General features: G+C 39.9%; 1 protein-coding gene across 1 annotated transcript; it reads left to right on the top strand.

Moving 5' to 3' along the window:
• Positions 1-805: 805 nt before the first annotated feature.
• Positions 806-11,715, top strand: LOC125017878 (myosin heavy chain, fast skeletal muscle-like). The gene is made up of 41 exons (XM_047601405.1): positions 806-830; positions 1,232-1,287; positions 1,391-1,613; positions 1,776-1,919; positions 2,066-2,222; positions 2,334-2,361; positions 2,450-2,561; positions 2,652-2,744; positions 2,835-2,898; positions 3,006-3,104; positions 3,194-3,297; positions 3,393-3,531; positions 3,629-3,747; positions 3,850-3,999; positions 4,082-4,252; positions 4,339-4,645; positions 4,855-4,931; positions 5,035-5,122; positions 5,219-5,336; positions 5,426-5,549; positions 5,640-5,776; positions 5,865-6,120; positions 6,345-6,587; positions 6,677-6,853; positions 6,945-7,090; positions 7,563-7,653; positions 7,742-8,131; positions 8,218-8,344; positions 8,429-8,547; positions 8,651-8,847; positions 8,939-9,122; positions 9,211-9,376; positions 9,494-9,618; positions 9,735-10,043; positions 10,132-10,335; positions 10,445-10,570; positions 10,680-10,850; positions 10,936-11,040; positions 11,132-11,227; positions 11,332-11,463; positions 11,594-11,715. Exons 3-41 carry the CDS (start codon positions 1,410-1,412, stop codon positions 11,609-11,611), a joined length of 5,817 nt encoding a protein of 1,938 aa, XP_047457361.1. The 5' UTR covers positions 806-830; positions 1,232-1,287; positions 1,391-1,409; the 3' UTR covers positions 11,612-11,715.
• The last annotated feature ends 5,188 nt before the right edge of the window (positions 11,716-16,903 follow it).

The raw sequence follows: 16,903 nt of genomic DNA, 5'->3' as shown, positions 1-16,903 counted from the left end.
GATGTCAGTGTCATTTCAAGGGTGAACTTTGTTTCATTTCAGAGAGACATGAGAATGAGAAACATTCAAATGTCCCGTAACTGAATACTAATAGAATTTGGGAGACTTTCCAGCAAGCAACCCTCTAAGCTGCCCAATTTTTTAAAAAATGCATTCATGTTCAGAGCATGTTGGAACCTTTATGTCTTGTTATTATAACTATATAATTATAGTTATTAGAGTCATATTCTATTTAATGAGGGGTAGAAGCTTCCCATCACTTCTGTGTATACACTTGGAGACAGTGGTGGATCATATTTTGAAGTAGGAAGCTTGTAATGGTTCAAAATAGTCTAAGGCAGCAATGCACACATAAACAACTGCTTATTTTTCTCTTAATAATGAAATGGTTTTAATAAATGTTTTTAGAAACACGTCTTGGACAGCGTATTGCACCAGCTGTTTCTTCTGTTCTGCAGTTTATGTTTTCCGAGCAGAGATAATTCTGTGGTGGCAATTTCACTTCCACACTTTGGAGTATGGCAGTTTAATTTCCACACATTTTAAAGAGTTACTCAGTGTAGTTTAGCTTCATGGTGCATTAATACACTTTTAAATTCATGGTCACATCCACGTTTCACATAAAATCGAATCATTTTATATAATATCATAATTCATCCCGTATTTCTTTTTTTATTCTAGTGACAGAGCATCACCCTGCCAAAAACATAATCAGCAGGACGTTGAACATAACCAAACTGGGTGAGTGTCTGCTGCTGACCAGGCACTCCCACTCTCTATAAAAGAAGCAGCTCTGAACTTCTGCATGGACTGATAGGACCCCATCACAGGTAAGTGTATAACTCTTTCCTGTCCTCTCATTAGATGAAGTTAATGTTTGTTTTGCTTACAACTTATTACATTGTCTACAATGTCTTTAGAATAAATAACTTATTGTGTGTGTGTGGAAATTGTTCCAAAGCTATTTTACAATTTCATTGTAAAGTAGTTTCTTGATGTACTGTCGGTCTATCTATAAATATATGCTAAGTTATGATTCATACAAGTTGTTATTAAGTAAGAGCTCCATGCTATATCTCTGGTTGTGTGAGTCAGTTGAAGTAATGGAAGTTTAAATTGTTTGGATTAGTTTGAACACATTGTCACATTAAAGTTTCAGTAACTAAAATGAAAACAATAACACAAACAAAGTGAAACTGAATCACATTTATGATGAATTATCTTTTAACAGCATCTTGAGACTCCAAAAGAGACTACAGCCATCTTTACATTTTAGAACGAGCTGAGGTAAAAATGTCACACTAATCATGTTTTTTTTTTCATGGCTATCATTGACAGTAAGGAATGGCTATGTCAAGTTGATCTGGTAACTCTATTCTGGACATTTCAGTCTCGACTAAAGTGCCATCATGAGCACGGACGCAGAGATGGAGCAGTATGGCCCGGCGGCTATTTACCTCCGGAAGCCAGAGAAAGAGAGGATTGAGGCACAAGCCACTCCTTTTGATGCCAAAACCGCCTACTTTGTGGTTGATGTCGATGAGATGTATCTCAAGGGTAAACTGGTGAAGAAAGAGGGTGGCAAAGCCACCGTGGAGACTGATAGTGGAAAGGTGAGATTCATTACTTTCATGTTCTTAAAACATAATTTAAAAAACCCTTTCGATGTAGAATAGTGAGTAGTTTCTGTGAACATTTATCTAGTATGTCGTATTTAGTCAGTGATTTGTTCCTTGATAAACTATTCAATGAACGTAACTCAATTTGTTTTTCAGACTCTAACAGTTAAAGAGGATGACATCCATGCCAGGAACCCTCCAAAGTTCGACAAAATTGAGGACATGGTCATGATGACCCACCTCAATGAGCCTTGCGTGTTGTATAACCTCAAAGAGCGTTATGCTTCATGGATGATCTATGTGAGTTTCAACTTGAGTTAACATACAGATCAAGAATAGACAAACATTTGTTGATGGTGCTTTCATTACTCTACAATCTGAAAGAAGTACCTGAAGATGTTGAATGTGGACATGGTTGTTGATCAGGAACTTGCTTCAATTTACAGACCTACTCTGGGTTGTTCTGCGTTGTCGTGAATCCATACAAGTGGCTTCCCGTGTACGATGCTCAGGTTGTTGAGGCATACAGAGGCAAGAAGAGGATTGAGGCTCCACCCCACATCTTCTCTATCTCTGACAATGCCTATCAGTTCATGCTCACTGGTAAGTCCAAAAATACAATAAGAAGGAGAAGTCAAAATGCACCGAAATAGAAGATTATTGAGGGAACAACTGAAAACAAGATTCATGTGAAGCATGTTTGTTGTATTTTAGATCGTGAGAACCAGTCTATCCTGATTACGTGAGTATTAAACAAACTGGTGTTCTAAACCTTCAGAAACTTTATAATAATGCAGCTGGAACTTGACAATGTGTCTCTTATATCCCAGTGGAGAATCTGGTGCAGGAAAGACTGTCAACACCAAACGTGTCATCCAGTACTTTGCAACAATTGCAGCTCTTGGGGCCAAGAAGACTGAGCCAACCCCTGGCAAAATGAAGGTACATTTAATTGAGTGATTAGAAACAATTTGTCCAAGGGAAGTTTACATGAATGTACCAAGCACATGTAACTACAATTTTCTCTTACAGGGTTCCCTTGAGGACCAAATCGTAGCAGCCAACCCTCTGCTGGAGGCCTATGGTAACGCCAAGACTGTGAGGAATGACAATTCCTCCCGTTTTGTAAGTGATCATATCAGGAAACTTTTGAGAATATATAAGACTTTTTGACTTGTCACATTATGTCATGCTAACACGGCTCTTACTATCTAGGGTAAATTCATTAGGATCCACTTTGGTTCATCTGGAAAGCTAGCTTCAGCTGACATTGAAACATGCAAGTTTGAATTATTTACTTTTTGGGTCTGTAGGTATTAGTAGTTTATAAATGTAGTGTCCTCCATTGTTTAATCTACATTCTTTCTTTCTCGAATATATCCCTAGATCTGCTGGAGAAGTCTCGTGTCACCTTCCAGTTGTCTGCTGAGAGGAGCTACCATATCTTCTATCAGCTGATGACAGGCCACCAGCCTGAGCTTCTGGGTATGTAAATAAACCAGTGGAAACAGGAATGAAATAAGTCAGAACAATATCATCAGAAAATCTTATGGATTTTATCTCCGTTCTTCCAGAGTGTCTACTGATCACCACCAACCCTTACGACTATCCAATGATCAGTCAGGGTGAAATCACCGTCAAGAGCATCGATGACGTTGAGGAGTTCATTGCAACAGATGTAAAGAGTCAATTTGTGTATTTGATAATATAATAATAATCTAACCAAAGAAAAATATCATATGTATTGATTATTTTGTTTTATTTGGAATGCAGACTGCCATTGATATCTTGGGCTTCACCGGTGAGGAGAAATTGGGCATCTACAAGCTGACTGGAGCTGTGATGCATCACGGCAACATGAAATTCAAGCAGAAGCAGCGTGAGGAGCAGGCTGAACCTGATGGCACTGAGGGTACTTAAAAAATATTACCATTTATACACCTTCATACAAGTTTAATACTGTAGTTAATAGCGTGGTATTTAGTAAGCACTCTGTTTCTTTCAATCAGTGGCTGATAAAATCGCTTACCTCTTGGGTCTGAACTCAGCTGATATGTTGAAAGCCCTGTGCTACCCAAGAGTCAAAGTTGGAAATGAGATGGTCACCAAAGGTCAGACTGTCCAACAGGTAATGAAAACAAAGTTTGTACTTTAGAAAACTGTGAAATATTTGCATTTTTACAAGTTTTTACAAATTAGAAAGATTATAACACAAAATCTATTCTCGTAGGTCAACAATTCTGTCAGTGCTCTGTGCAAGTCTATCTATGAGAAAATGTTCTTGTGGATGGTCATCCGTATCAATGAGATGTTGGACACAAAGCAGGCCAGACAGTTCTTCATTGGTGTGCTGGATATCGCTGGATTTGAGATCTTTGATGTGAGTAGCTGAATAATATCAGTGCACTTTTAAAGTTCAACACAATTTGGTCATACAATGAAATACCTTACTGTAATTACAGTTCAACAGCTTGGAACAGCTCTGCATCAACTTCACAAATGAGAAACTGCAACAGTTCTTCAACCACCACATGTTTGTCCTGGAGCAAGAGGAGTACAAGAAAGAAGGCATTGAGTGGGAGTTCATTGACTTTGGCATGGACTTGGCTGCCTGCATTGAGCTTATTGAGAAGGTAAGACCAATCTGTCGCATAGAACTGAAACCATGTGTATTAACTAACTCTTCAATTCTTTCAAATATGACCAAATTTCCCTCCAGCCAATGGGCATTTTCTCCATCCTTGAAGAGGAGTGCATGTTCCCCAAGGCCTCTGACACAACTTTCAAGAACAAGCTGCATGATCAGCATCTTGGCAAGACTAAGGCCTTTGAGAAGCCAAAGCCTGGAAAGGGCAAGGCTGAGGCTCACTTCTCCCTGGTTCACTATGCTGGTACAGTGGACTACAACATCACTGGCTGGCTGGACAAGAACAAGGACCCACTGAATGACTCAGTTGTTCAGCTCTACCAGAAGGCTTCAAACAAACTGCTGTCTCTTCTTTATGCTACCCGTGGTGCAGAAGCGGGTAAGAAAACAAGCAGAATTGCTACAAAATAATGAACCACATACGAACCACATATTGGGAAGTAAATATATGTGGTGCAGAGTTATGAAACTGTGAAGAAGTTGATTAGTGTTCCATGAAGATATATTGATACACAGACACAAAGATGTCTAAAGACACGTCTGCTGCTTTATGTATTCACTCATGAAATCCATTGTTTTGGAAAACAGAGGCTTCTGGTGGTGGCGGCAAGAAGGGTGGTAAGAAGAAGGGTGGTTCCTTCCAGACAGTGTCTGCTCTTTTCAGGGTATGTAAAGTACATTTTTCATATTTTTTGCAAAACATTTCAAAATCACTTCAATTGCAATCGAAAAAATGTTCACCTACTATGTAATGATGCTGATCCACAGGAGAACTTGGGCAAGCTGATGACCAACCTAAGGAGCACTCATCCTCACTTTGTTCGGTGCTTGATTCCCAATGAATCAAAGACCCCAGGTAAGTTCACAACCCAACTTTCTGCATTTCTGTAACATGGTGATACTTATATCATCATGTTCATGGTTATGAAATAATACTTCTGGGTATGTACAGGTCTCATGGAAAACCATTTGGTCATCCACCAGCTGAGGTGTAATGGTGTGCTGGAGGGTATCAGAATCTGCAGAAAGGGCTTCCCCAGCAGAATCCTCTATGGTGACTTCAAGCAGAGGTGACTGTATTTTTCAAAATGATTTTCACGCTACCGTGATGGTAAAGATTAAACAAAACATCTCACAAATGATACATTATTTCTCGCAGATACAAAGTATTGAATGCCAGTGTCATCCCTGAGGGACAGTTCATTGACAACAAGAAAGCTTCAGAGAAGCTGCTTGGCTCCATTGACATTGACCACACTCAGTACAAGCTTGGCCACACAAAGGTGCATTTCTTGGGATAGTGTCGATAGATTATGTTACACATTCTTTGTATCAAGTAACTTTAATCTTATTTCATTGTCGTGACAACATAGGTGTTCTTCAAAGCTGGTCTTCTGGGTGCCCTTGAGGAGATGAGAGATGAAAAACTGGCTATTCTGGTGACCATGACTCAGGCTCTTGCCAGAGGATATGTCATGAGGAAGGAGTTTGTTAAAATGATGGAGAGGAGGTAGGATTACAAGGAAATATACACAACTACAAGACTCGACAAGATCCCATTACAATAACAATGACATTTTATTTCTTTTGACTTTTAGAGAAGCTATCTACAGCATCCAGTACAACATCCGTTCATTCATGAATGTGAAGAACTGGCCATGGATGAATCTGTACTTCAAGGTCAAGCCTCTTCTGAAGAGCGCTGAGACTGAGAAGGAGTTGCAGCAAATGAAAGAGAACTATGACAAGATGAAGACAGACTTGGCTACTGCTCTGGCCAAGAAGAAGGAACTGGAGGAGAAGATGGTTTCCCTCATACAGGAGAAGAATGACCTGCAGCTTCAAGTGACTGCAGTAAGTTGGAAACATTAGACGATGTGATTTTATTCCATCTGTATCACATTATCTGAACAGACAATAAGTGAAATCAAAGAACATACCTGAGCACACTATATGGAGGCCACATATTTATTTCATCTTCTGTTTGTATGGCTATATGTGCATACTAAACTGTAGCTTAGCTAAGACAATCTAGAAAACTATCTAGAATCTTATGGTCTATTCCACCTGTATTTCAGGAAGTTGAGAATCTCTCCGATGCAGAGGAAAGGTGTGAGGGGCTCATTAAGAGCAAGATCCAGCTTGAGGCAAAACTCAAAGAGACCACTGAGAGACTGGAGGATGAAGAGGAGATCAATGCTGAGCTGACTGCCAAGAAGAGGAAGTTGGAGGATGAATGCTCTGAGCTGAAGAAGGACATTGATGACTTGGAGCTCACCTTGGCTAAAGTGGAGAAGGAGAAACATGCCACAGAAAACAAGGTTCCATTCATTTAGATTTAATTTGTTCATTTATTTTTTAAATGTGAAGTAGCTGTGTGACATTTCCAGGTTCTGCTCTTGACACTTAGGTAAAAAACCTGACAGAAGAGATGGCATCTCAAGATGAGTCCATTGCCAAGTTGACCAAGGAGAAGAAAGCCCTCCAAGAGGCCCATCAGCAAACACTGGATGACCTCCAGGCAGAGGAAGACAAAGTCAACACTCTGACCAAGGCTAAGACCAAGCTGGAACAGCAAGTGGACGATGTAAGAAAAGAACTGTTTTGACTTGAAACATTTACATTGTATATGCATTGACATGATGACAAATCATCATGATTAATCTGGTATTCCTTAGCTTGAGGGCTCATTGGAGCAAGAGAAGAAGCTCCGCATGGACCTTGAGAGAGCCAAGAGGAAGCTTGAGGGAGATCTGAAACTGTCCCAGGAATCTGTAATGGATCTGGAGAATGACAAGCAGCAATCTGAGGAAAAAATCAAGAAGTATGTTCTTTTGCAATATTTTGCAATTCCTTGGCAATTTTATTCGAGTGGCTTTGGAAGTCTAACCTTGATGAATAAAATGCAATGGTTGTGTCCCAAAATGAATTGGTTCGATACCATGGCTTATGAGTTACCTTAATGTCTGCTTAACAAGATGCACCTGTCAGCCGCAGCTGTTGCCGTGTTTAATTATCAAAAACAAAAAAGCAGCGGTGTAATTGTACCCAGTTACAGCATGCTGTGGATTCCAGTTGGGTTACTCTCTACTTATGGTTTCACTTTCACCATGGTTGACATTGCCATTCATGTATTCATTTAGTTATTAATGTTTATCTGAGTACAATCTTTTCAGGTAAAATTAATTTTGTCCAAAAGTAAGCCCACAATATTAGTTAATACACAGCAATGGTCAAATCTGTGTTGGTGTTATCAGAACGACACCACTGATTATGTTTTTGTTATCCTTTTCCAGGAAGGACTTTGAGATCAGCCAGCTCCTCAGCAAGATTGAGGATGAACAGTCTCTTGGTGCTCAGCTTCAGAAGAAGATCAAGGAACTCCAGGTAACACAGTATTTATATTAAACTCAATGAACACCAAATAACACTTTACAGTCTGTAAACTTCTTGGTGGTTCTATCATCATTTCCAGGCTCGTATTGAGGAGCTGGAAGAGGAGATCGAGGCTGAGAGGTCTGCTCGGGCGAAGGTAGAGAAACAGAGAGCTGACCTCTCCAGGGAGCTTGAGGAGATCAGTGAGAGGCTCGAGGAAGCTGGTGGAGCAACAGCAGCTCAGATTGAGATGAACAAGAAGCGTGAGGCTGAGTTCCAGAAGCTGCGACGTGACCTTGAGGAGTCTACCCTGCAGCATGAAGCTACCGCAGCAGCTCTCCGCAAGAAGCAGGCCGACAGCGTGGCAGAGCTGGGAGAGCAGATCGACAACCTCCAGCGTGTCAAGCAGAAGCTGGAGAAGGAAAAGAGTGAGTACAAGATGGAGATTGATGACCTCTCCAGCAACATGGAGGCTGTTGCCAAAGCAAAGGTAAGTGGTTGGTTTGTCTTCCATTACAAGACAGTAGCTTTAAACTTGTAGACATGCATAACATATATTACATTTTGTATCTCTAGGGTAACTTGGAGAAGATGTGCAGAACTGTTGAGGACCAACTGAGTGAACTCAAAGCCAAAAATGATGAGAACGTTCGCCAGCTAAATGACATTAATGGTCAGAAGGCAAGACTTCAGACAGAGAATGGTAAGTACTTTCTATTTAAAATGACTAATGAAAACCATTAATGATCAATTTGATAAGACATCATACTTATACACTGATATTCAGGTGAGTATTCTCGCCAGCTTGAGGAGAAAGAAGCTCTTGTTTCTCAGCTGACCAGGGGCAAGCAGGCATTCACTCAGCAAATAGAGGAGCTTAAGAGACAACTTGAGGAAGAAGTGAAGGTACCCTTGTCCTACACGTCATGTTATTATGTTTCATCAGTGGCTGGGTTGAAGTCTTTTGCCTCTTATCAGTAAGTTAAAAATGTTATGTCATGCCCAACAGGCCAAGAATGCCCTGGCTCATGCTGTTCAATCAGCTCGCCATGACTGTGATCTGCTCAGAGAGCAGTTTGAAGAGGAGCAGGAAGCCAAGGCTGAGCTGCAGAGAGGAATGTCCAAGGCCAACAGTGAAGTGGCTCAGTGGAGGAGCAAATATGAGACTGATGCTATCCAGCGCACTGAGGAACTGGAGGAATCCAAGTACGTGGCAACCGTTTCATTGTTAGGACATTCGCTAAATGAGTTTTAATTCAAACTGTTTTGGTTTTAACTGAAATATTCTTCCTCTCAGGAAAAAGCTAGCCCAGCGCCTGCAGGATGCTGAGGAATCCATTGAGGCTGTGAACTCCAAGTGTGCCTCTTTGGAAAAGACCAAGCAGAGGCTGCAGGGTGAAGTGGAGGACCTCATGATTGACGTGGAGAGAGCTAATGCTCTGGCTGCCAACCTGGACAAGAAGCAGAGGAACTTTGATAAGGTAACAGGAAATAAAGACAGCACTCATTTCAGGTGAAACATAATTTGATGTCAGTAATCAATCATTGGCACTCACTATCTATTTCTAGGTCCTGGCAGAATGGAAACAAAAGTATGAGGAGGGCCAGGCAGAGCTGGAAGGAGCTCAAAAGGAGGCTCGCTCTCTCAGCACTGAGCTGTTCAAAATAAAGAACTCCTATGAGGAGTCTCTAGATCACCTGGAGACCGTGAAGCGAGAGAACAAGAACCTGCAGCGTATGATTACTTTTATACTATATACATACTATATATACAATAACCTTAAATCTGTACCACTCCAGTACTGACTAAATGCTAGTTCCAAATCCTTTCTTTTGCTTTTCTTTCCTGAAGAGGAGATCTCAGACCTGACTGAACAGATTGGTGAGACTGGAAAGACTATTCATGAACTGGAGAAAGCAAAGAAGACTGTGGAGACTGAGAAGACTGAAATCCAATCTGCTCTGGAGGAAGCTGAAGTAAAATCTTGATTAACACTTCATAAACTACACACATACAAGACCAATACAATCTTAGTAAGTCTGTATTTTGTCATATCAAAAGATAACTTCTGGCATGTGTGTGGATTTTTAAGGGCACTCTGGAGCATGAGGAGGCAAAGATTCTCCGTGTTCAGCTTGAGCTCAACCAGGTCAAAGGAGAGATTGACAGGAAGCTGTCGGAGAAGGACGAGGAGATTGAGCAGATCAAGAGGAACAGCCAGAGGGTGATAGACTCCATGCAGAGCACTCTTGATTCTGAAGTCAGGAGCAGGAATGATGCCCTGAGAGTCAAGAAGAAGATGGAGGGAGACCTGAATGAGATGGAGATTCAGCTGAGCCATGCTAACAGGCAGGCTGCTGAGGCCCAGAAACAACTGAGAAATGTCCAGGGACAACTCAAGGTAAGCTTTGAGAATTATTTAATTAAAAAAAAAAAAAAAAAAAAAAGTATTACAAAATGTTTACTGCTTTGTTTTCATTTGTTATTAGGATGCCCAACTGCACCTTGATGATGCTGTCAGAGGACAGGAGGACATGAAGGAGCAGGTCGCCATGGTGGAGCGCAGAAATGGTCTGATGGTGTCTGAGATTGAGGAGCTGAGAGCTGCTCTGGAGCAGACAGAGAGAGGACGCAAAGTGGCTGAGCAGGAATTGGTTGATGCTAGTGAGCGTGTCGGATTGCTTCACTCTCAGGTTTGTCTTTAGTGATTTAAAAATATCTTAAATGTATAAAAAACTAATCAATCTTTCTTTTACTTGACAAATAAATATCAAATTAATTGTGATTGTTCTTAATATTCAGAACACCAGTCTTCTGAACACCAAGAAGAAGCTGGAAACTGACCTTGTCCAGGTTCAGGGAGAGGTAGATGATGCTATTCAGGAAGCAAGAAATGCTGAGGAGAAAGCTAAGAAGGCTATCACTGATGTGAGTTTACATCCAAACAGCTGCTAAATGTAGTTGTCCTTAATGTGTTCGATAAAAGGTGGGAACATTTTCACTTCAAACTTTAATTAGGGACAATTTATTACTCCAGGCTGCCATGATGGCTGAGGAGCTGAAGAAGGAGCAGGACACCAGCTCTCACCTGGAGAGGATGAAGAAGAACCTGGAGGTCACAGTCAAGGACTTGCAGCACCGTCTGGATGAAGCTGAGAGTCTTGCCATGAAGGGTGGCAAGAAGCAGCTCCAGAAACTGGAGTCCAGGGTATGCATCATACACAGTACACAATGACATGGATTTGATGATTCACCTTTCTCACTCATCAATGTTCTTCTTCACTTTGTCACAGGTGCGTGAACTGGAGGCTGAAGTTGAAAATGAGCAGAGACGTGGAGCTGATGCTGTTAAAGGAGTCCGCAAATATGAGAGGAGAGTGAAGGAGCTCACCTACCAGGTAATTACTAATTTACCTAAAACATATCACAAGCTGCCTTTTTTCTGTCTCTGTGCTTCATCAGAAAACAACACATTTGCTATTTGCTTAGACCGAGGAGGACAAGAAAAATGTGATCAGACTCCAGGATCTGGTGGACAAGCTGCAGCTCAAAGTCAAGGTTTACAAGAGACACTCTGAGGAGGCTGTAAGTGAAATGTTTTGTGATCTTCAATATGGAAAGGTAGCCCAAATCAATAATGACTTGAGTAAACCTTTTGTGTAATTAAAATATATGTGACCCCTTTACAGGAGGAGCAGGCCAATACTCATATGTCCAAACTGAGAAAGGTGCAGCATGAGCTGGAGGAAGCTCAGGAGCGTGCTGACATTGCTGAGTCCCAGGTCAACAAGTTGAGAGTCAAGAGCCGTGATGCTGGAAAGGTATCTTATATGCCTATATGATGATTTTTTACTTAATTTCAGTAGGGTTCTTCATATACAAAATAACATATCTAGCTTAAATGTTGATGATATGTGTTGAGTAATTGTATTTCCTATGATTTTCTTGCAGTCTGAAAGTGCTGAATAAGAGAACATCTGGGAACATTTCAACAGAGTTCATAAAATATGAACTAGTTGTTGTATTGTCTTCTCACACTGTGTTAATTAAATAAACTCCTCTACTGAATAATACATTTTACTTTTTTTCAAGTCATTGTACCAACACAAAAATCGTTCTGATACAGCAAAACGTAAAATGAAAAAATGACAGGTTTTATTATTATTTTATCGCCAAGCTTTAATGGGCACATCAACAAACAAGTACCATTAAAACATCAACTGCTTTATTTGGATAGTGTTTCTGTCTTGGACAGAGGACCTGTTGTAAATCCCTAATGGAATGTGACTGGTGACTGTTATTATAATTTTTATGTAAATCAGTGTGCTGCCAATGTGCAACCAAGGCAATAATTAGCTTAAACAGATATTAAGATTTAAGACAAACACTTGTAAAATGCTGACTCCTTAGTGCACTAGTACATTTTACCTTAAAAATCTAATGTAACAACAACAAGCAATTTTTGGCATTCTGGTGGTAATCTTCTGTATTATTATAGAAAGTCAAGCATGTCACACTACTTCTCCTTTAAAGCAATGCATCACCAAAGCTGTCTGCAAGCATAAACAGCCCAGAAGAAATACAGGAATACATACAAACAAATGCAATTTCACTGTTTCAATGCAGCAAGGAAACAATGCCAAAAACCTGCAGATCATTCAAAGGCTTCTTCAAACACTTACTGTACAAGCGGTACATTATAAATTCATTGACTATAAACATCATTTTATCTGCCATTGAGTAAAGCAGCCCATGTCTCTGTCACTAAGACAGAAGGCAAACATTACTGATTTAATCAACAACACAAGCAGATGGGCCACCTTATATATCCTGCAGAAGCCACCGTCATGCACTCATGCTTACTGACACATGATGCCACACTTGCTGCTGCCTTTCTATTTTTGATCATACTGCACAACCTTACCCCAAGTATAAATGTAGGTGGTCATCAAATAAACCACACAGGCTCCTTATAAAATCTGATATCTCCCCCACAGCATATCTCATGCCCATTTTAGAAATGAAGTGGAAGCACTAGATGTGCTACCTCTACAGAAACCAACCAGCAGTCAGAAAACTGCACCTAAAATATCTGGACTGTTGACGGTGACATTTGATTGCATGTTGGCTAAGTGGCTAAGTCAAGAAAAAAAGCTAGCAAAGGCACTAATTGGAGGTATAGTTCATAAGTTAAAGGGACAGTGGCTGCATTACCTGGACATGGCAGAAAAAGGAAGCTATCAACTGCTGACTTCAGATTCCTGAGGACGCAGTTGGTCAAAAACCATCGAATGACTGCAAAAGACCTGCGGCAAGACTTGGTCTCAGTTTTCAAGGGGTTTCATGCCCGAACTTTTGGGATTCTGTGCTGTGGAATGATGAAACAAAACTAGAACTCTTTGGGCCTATGGATCAGTGGTATTTGTGGAGGACGAAGAATGAAGCATACGCTGAAAAGAACACCCTGCCTATGTCGAACCGCAGTGGTGGCTCAGTGATGCTCTGGGGCTTCTTTGCTTCCACTGACAATAGAAACCTGTAGTGTGTAGAGGGTAAGATGGATCCTATCAAGTATCAGGAAATCGTGGGAGTCCACCAAGACTTGGTTTCAGAAGAAGCATTGAAAGATATTAGAGTGCCAATCACAGTTGCCTAACTTGAGCCCCAATGAAAAGCTCTATTGAGATTTGAAAAAGGCGGTTGCAGCACACAATCCCAAGAATATAGATGAACTGGAGGTCTTTGCCCATGAGGGATGGGCTAAGATTCCCCAGGAACGTTGCCAGAAGCTGGTGTCTGGCTATGCATCACGTTTGCAGCAGGTCATGACAGAAGAAGGTTGCTCTAAAAGTACTAAAGATGCTTGTCCTGATAGGGTTGAATCATTTTGAGTGGTATCGAACCAAATCCCAGTGGCTCTGCGGTTAGCACTGATGCCTCCCAACAAGAAGGGCTGGATTCAAGTCCGGCTCAGGTGTTTCCGGGTGGAGTTTGCATGTTCTGCGTGGATTTTCTCCCCATACTCCATTTTCCTCCCACCTCCAAAGACATGCTTGTTAGGTTAATATGTGATTCTAAATTGACCCTAAGTGTGAGTGTGAATGGTTGTTTGTCTCTCTGTTAGCCCTGCAATAGACTGGTGACCTGTGCAGGGTGTACCCCGCCTCTCGCCTGATGACAGCTGGCACAGGCTCCAGCAACCCCCGCGACTCTACTGAGGATAAGTGATAGTAGAAGATGAGGTGAGATGAGATTGACCCAAATCCATCTTTGTACATTCATACTCTACAAACATAGACAAAAATAGCACTCAAGGATGAAATGACTAGAATTTGGTGGTCAAAGATCAAAAGGTCAAGGTAACTATGTCCTCACAAGACAAACTTTTGGCCCTATATTAGTTTGTGAAGTTGAGACTACCAAGGAAATATTTTAAGAAAGTGTCATTGAATGCGGCACAAATGTTGAATTGGGCACCATAATTCAACAAATCACACTCTTTGACAAAATTTCACACAGATAACATGAAGTGATGATGTTTGATATCTGACAGGTCAGCTTCAGAAAAACTTTTTCTGTATAAATCCCATTAAACTTTTCGGGGAACCTGGACAGACAGATATAAACTAAAACTTGATTGGACGGTGAATGCTTTGAACAATGAAGTGCTAATTCTATTAAGTCTTTTGTCCACCACTTCCATAACTTGGGTGCATTTGCTTAATTTCCATTTCATCAAATTCAGCAGACCTGAAGTTAAGCATGGCCAATAACATCATTCATTTGCTTTCTCATTTACAGTGTTGATTAGATGGATGGGAAATAACTGTTTTTGCTTGTTTGTTTGGGTCCCATTCATTGGGGGAAAAGGAGGTTCAAAACATCCTGTTACAGTTGAGTTTCTGGCTGTTACATTTCAGGTGGTCACTACACATATATATTCCTAATATAAATTTCCTAAGCATTTAGAACTGAAGAAGCTACTTTGATGATGTTGATCATCCTCAAGAAAACTCAACAAACTCAGTTGCCTTTGTTTTGGGTTTAATTAGCTTTATTATTCCAAGAATGCAATAACTTAAACTGCAGTTAATTTCTTGATGATGTAATTGAAATGAATTATTTTTTAGATATATTAGACACATACAAATACAGTATATTACAATCATATGTTATATCCTTTCTGTAGGCTAAGAACTAGTGGATCAAGTCAGTTATATTCCAGATCTGGTCGTTGCTATGTGTCTCTTCTGCAATTTTCTGGCAATTCTACTCTACCCAAGGACAACCACAACAAATATGAAGATGTTGGAATTTAGACCTTCTAGGTATGGTTTTAACATGTCCTATCATTAGCGTGTCCTTTAAATATATCCGTCTCTCAGAGCCATAAATTACTCACTCCTCCCTTTTGCTGGATTTATTTTGAGCATGGATGTGATCTGCTCGTAGGATAGCAAATTATATGTCCATTCAGCTTGGAAATGAAAGTTGATGCTGGATGTTGATCATTAAATCATTTGTTGGGCAGTCACTCAGTTAATATTAAAACTGAATACTGAATTTACCAACAGTGTGAACATTCTGCCAACAGCAGTGGCATTTGTGAGGAACATTTGAGGAAAATGTTTGTGGTGTTAAATGATCCGAGTTGGCAATTCTAATTCAACCCTGTTCCCAAGAGATATAAAACACTTGTCAAGCATTAGTGGAAAGTCCATCAGCCTGAATCTTATTTCAGGATTTGGAAATCCTGTGCAACTATACAGCAAACACATCACTGGCAGTGATATAAACAGGACACACAGGTTCCTACTATAAAATGTTACTTATATTTCACCTTATCTTGATTTATTGGTTCATATAATCTACAAAGAATGCAATTTATGCAATATAGTGTTGCGTATATTGTGGAAATTAGTTGCATATTCACTATTTACTGTATGAGGTGCGAAGGATGAGGCTAAGATCTTCTGCCCCAGATTAACTTATAAAAATCGGACAATGCCACCAACGCCAGGGATTATTGATTATGAATCAATTCTTATAAGGCAATCAGGTTTGTTTTGCGAACAGACAGGAGACGAGGTTCTATCTGTTAAAACAGTTTTTAAGACAAAATATTAAAAAGAGCTAGCTGTCACACACACACACATCTATTAAAAGTTGCTTCACAGTTGAGGCTTATCGGTGAAAGGAGGGCTAGCAAGAGGTGGTATCTCTGGGAAGGGTCACTCCAAACACACAAAGCATACACATACAAAACAGGAGAGTACAAACCCACCACAACTTTAGGCTCTCAGCTTCTGAAACACAAGATAAAACAATCAGGGAGAGTCCAAAGAAAATTACAAGAGAACAATTTTAAATTCTCAAAGTAAACTTAATACATAACAAATTAGCAAATACACAAAATCAAAATTACAAAAATACAAATTAAACAGAACAGCTTTCCAACAGAATATAAAGGAACAAAATATAAATCTACCACCACACTGATGGTTGTCTGGAAGTCAAGCAATACAGCTAACGTGGACAAACAGACAACTATACCCAAAACTCTTCCCACATTTAGCTCCAAAACACTAAAAAATGAGAAGTGAATTTTTCAACGTGACCTTTTTTATCACATTTAGTAAATGTTAAATCTAAATGATAAATGTAAATGTTAAAGATTATATCTAAATGTGAAATGTTAAATCTAAATGTTAAATACTGAATCTAAATGATAAATGTTAAATATAAATGTCAAATGTAGCTCTTGGAGAAACTAAATATTTAGCTAATATGCTAATTGACGCCAGTGGGCCAGTGACACCCACTGTCTCTACGGGACAGCACACTTAGCAAACTCAACTAACTGTGCTTTTAATCTTTGTGCGAGATGTTTACTAGTATTGAAACACCAGTATTTATCTATAAAAAATGTTTTATGATTCTCTTGTAATGTGTAAATGTGTTTGTGCATTTCCATTCATTTCCAGGTTCGGTAGCTCCGAAAAAAATTGTATTTAATTATTATTTTTTAGCTTACAGGCACACACAAATGGATGCACAACAAAATTCAGCTACATCTTCCACTTGCCAAATGGAGGATGTGCAACATTCTAAACTGAAGACTGCTTTGAAATGTAAATTATAGCATTTCAATGAGATAATCATGGTCTCTGACCTATTAAATGATCTTTATCATTCACAAAGTTAATCGTCATGTTTATATCTCAAACATAAGAATATAATAGTGTGATTGCTTACTGACAT

Source organism: Mugil cephalus, chromosome 12 (assembly GCF_022458985.1).
Source record: "Mugil cephalus isolate CIBA_MC_2020 chromosome 12, CIBA_Mcephalus_1.1, whole genome shotgun sequence".
Classification (NCBI taxonomy): Eukaryota; Metazoa; Chordata; class Actinopteri; order Mugiliformes; family Mugilidae; genus Mugil; species Mugil cephalus.
The sequence above is the reverse complement of the archived record's forward strand: the minus strand, read 5'-3'. Positions and strand labels throughout refer to the sequence as shown.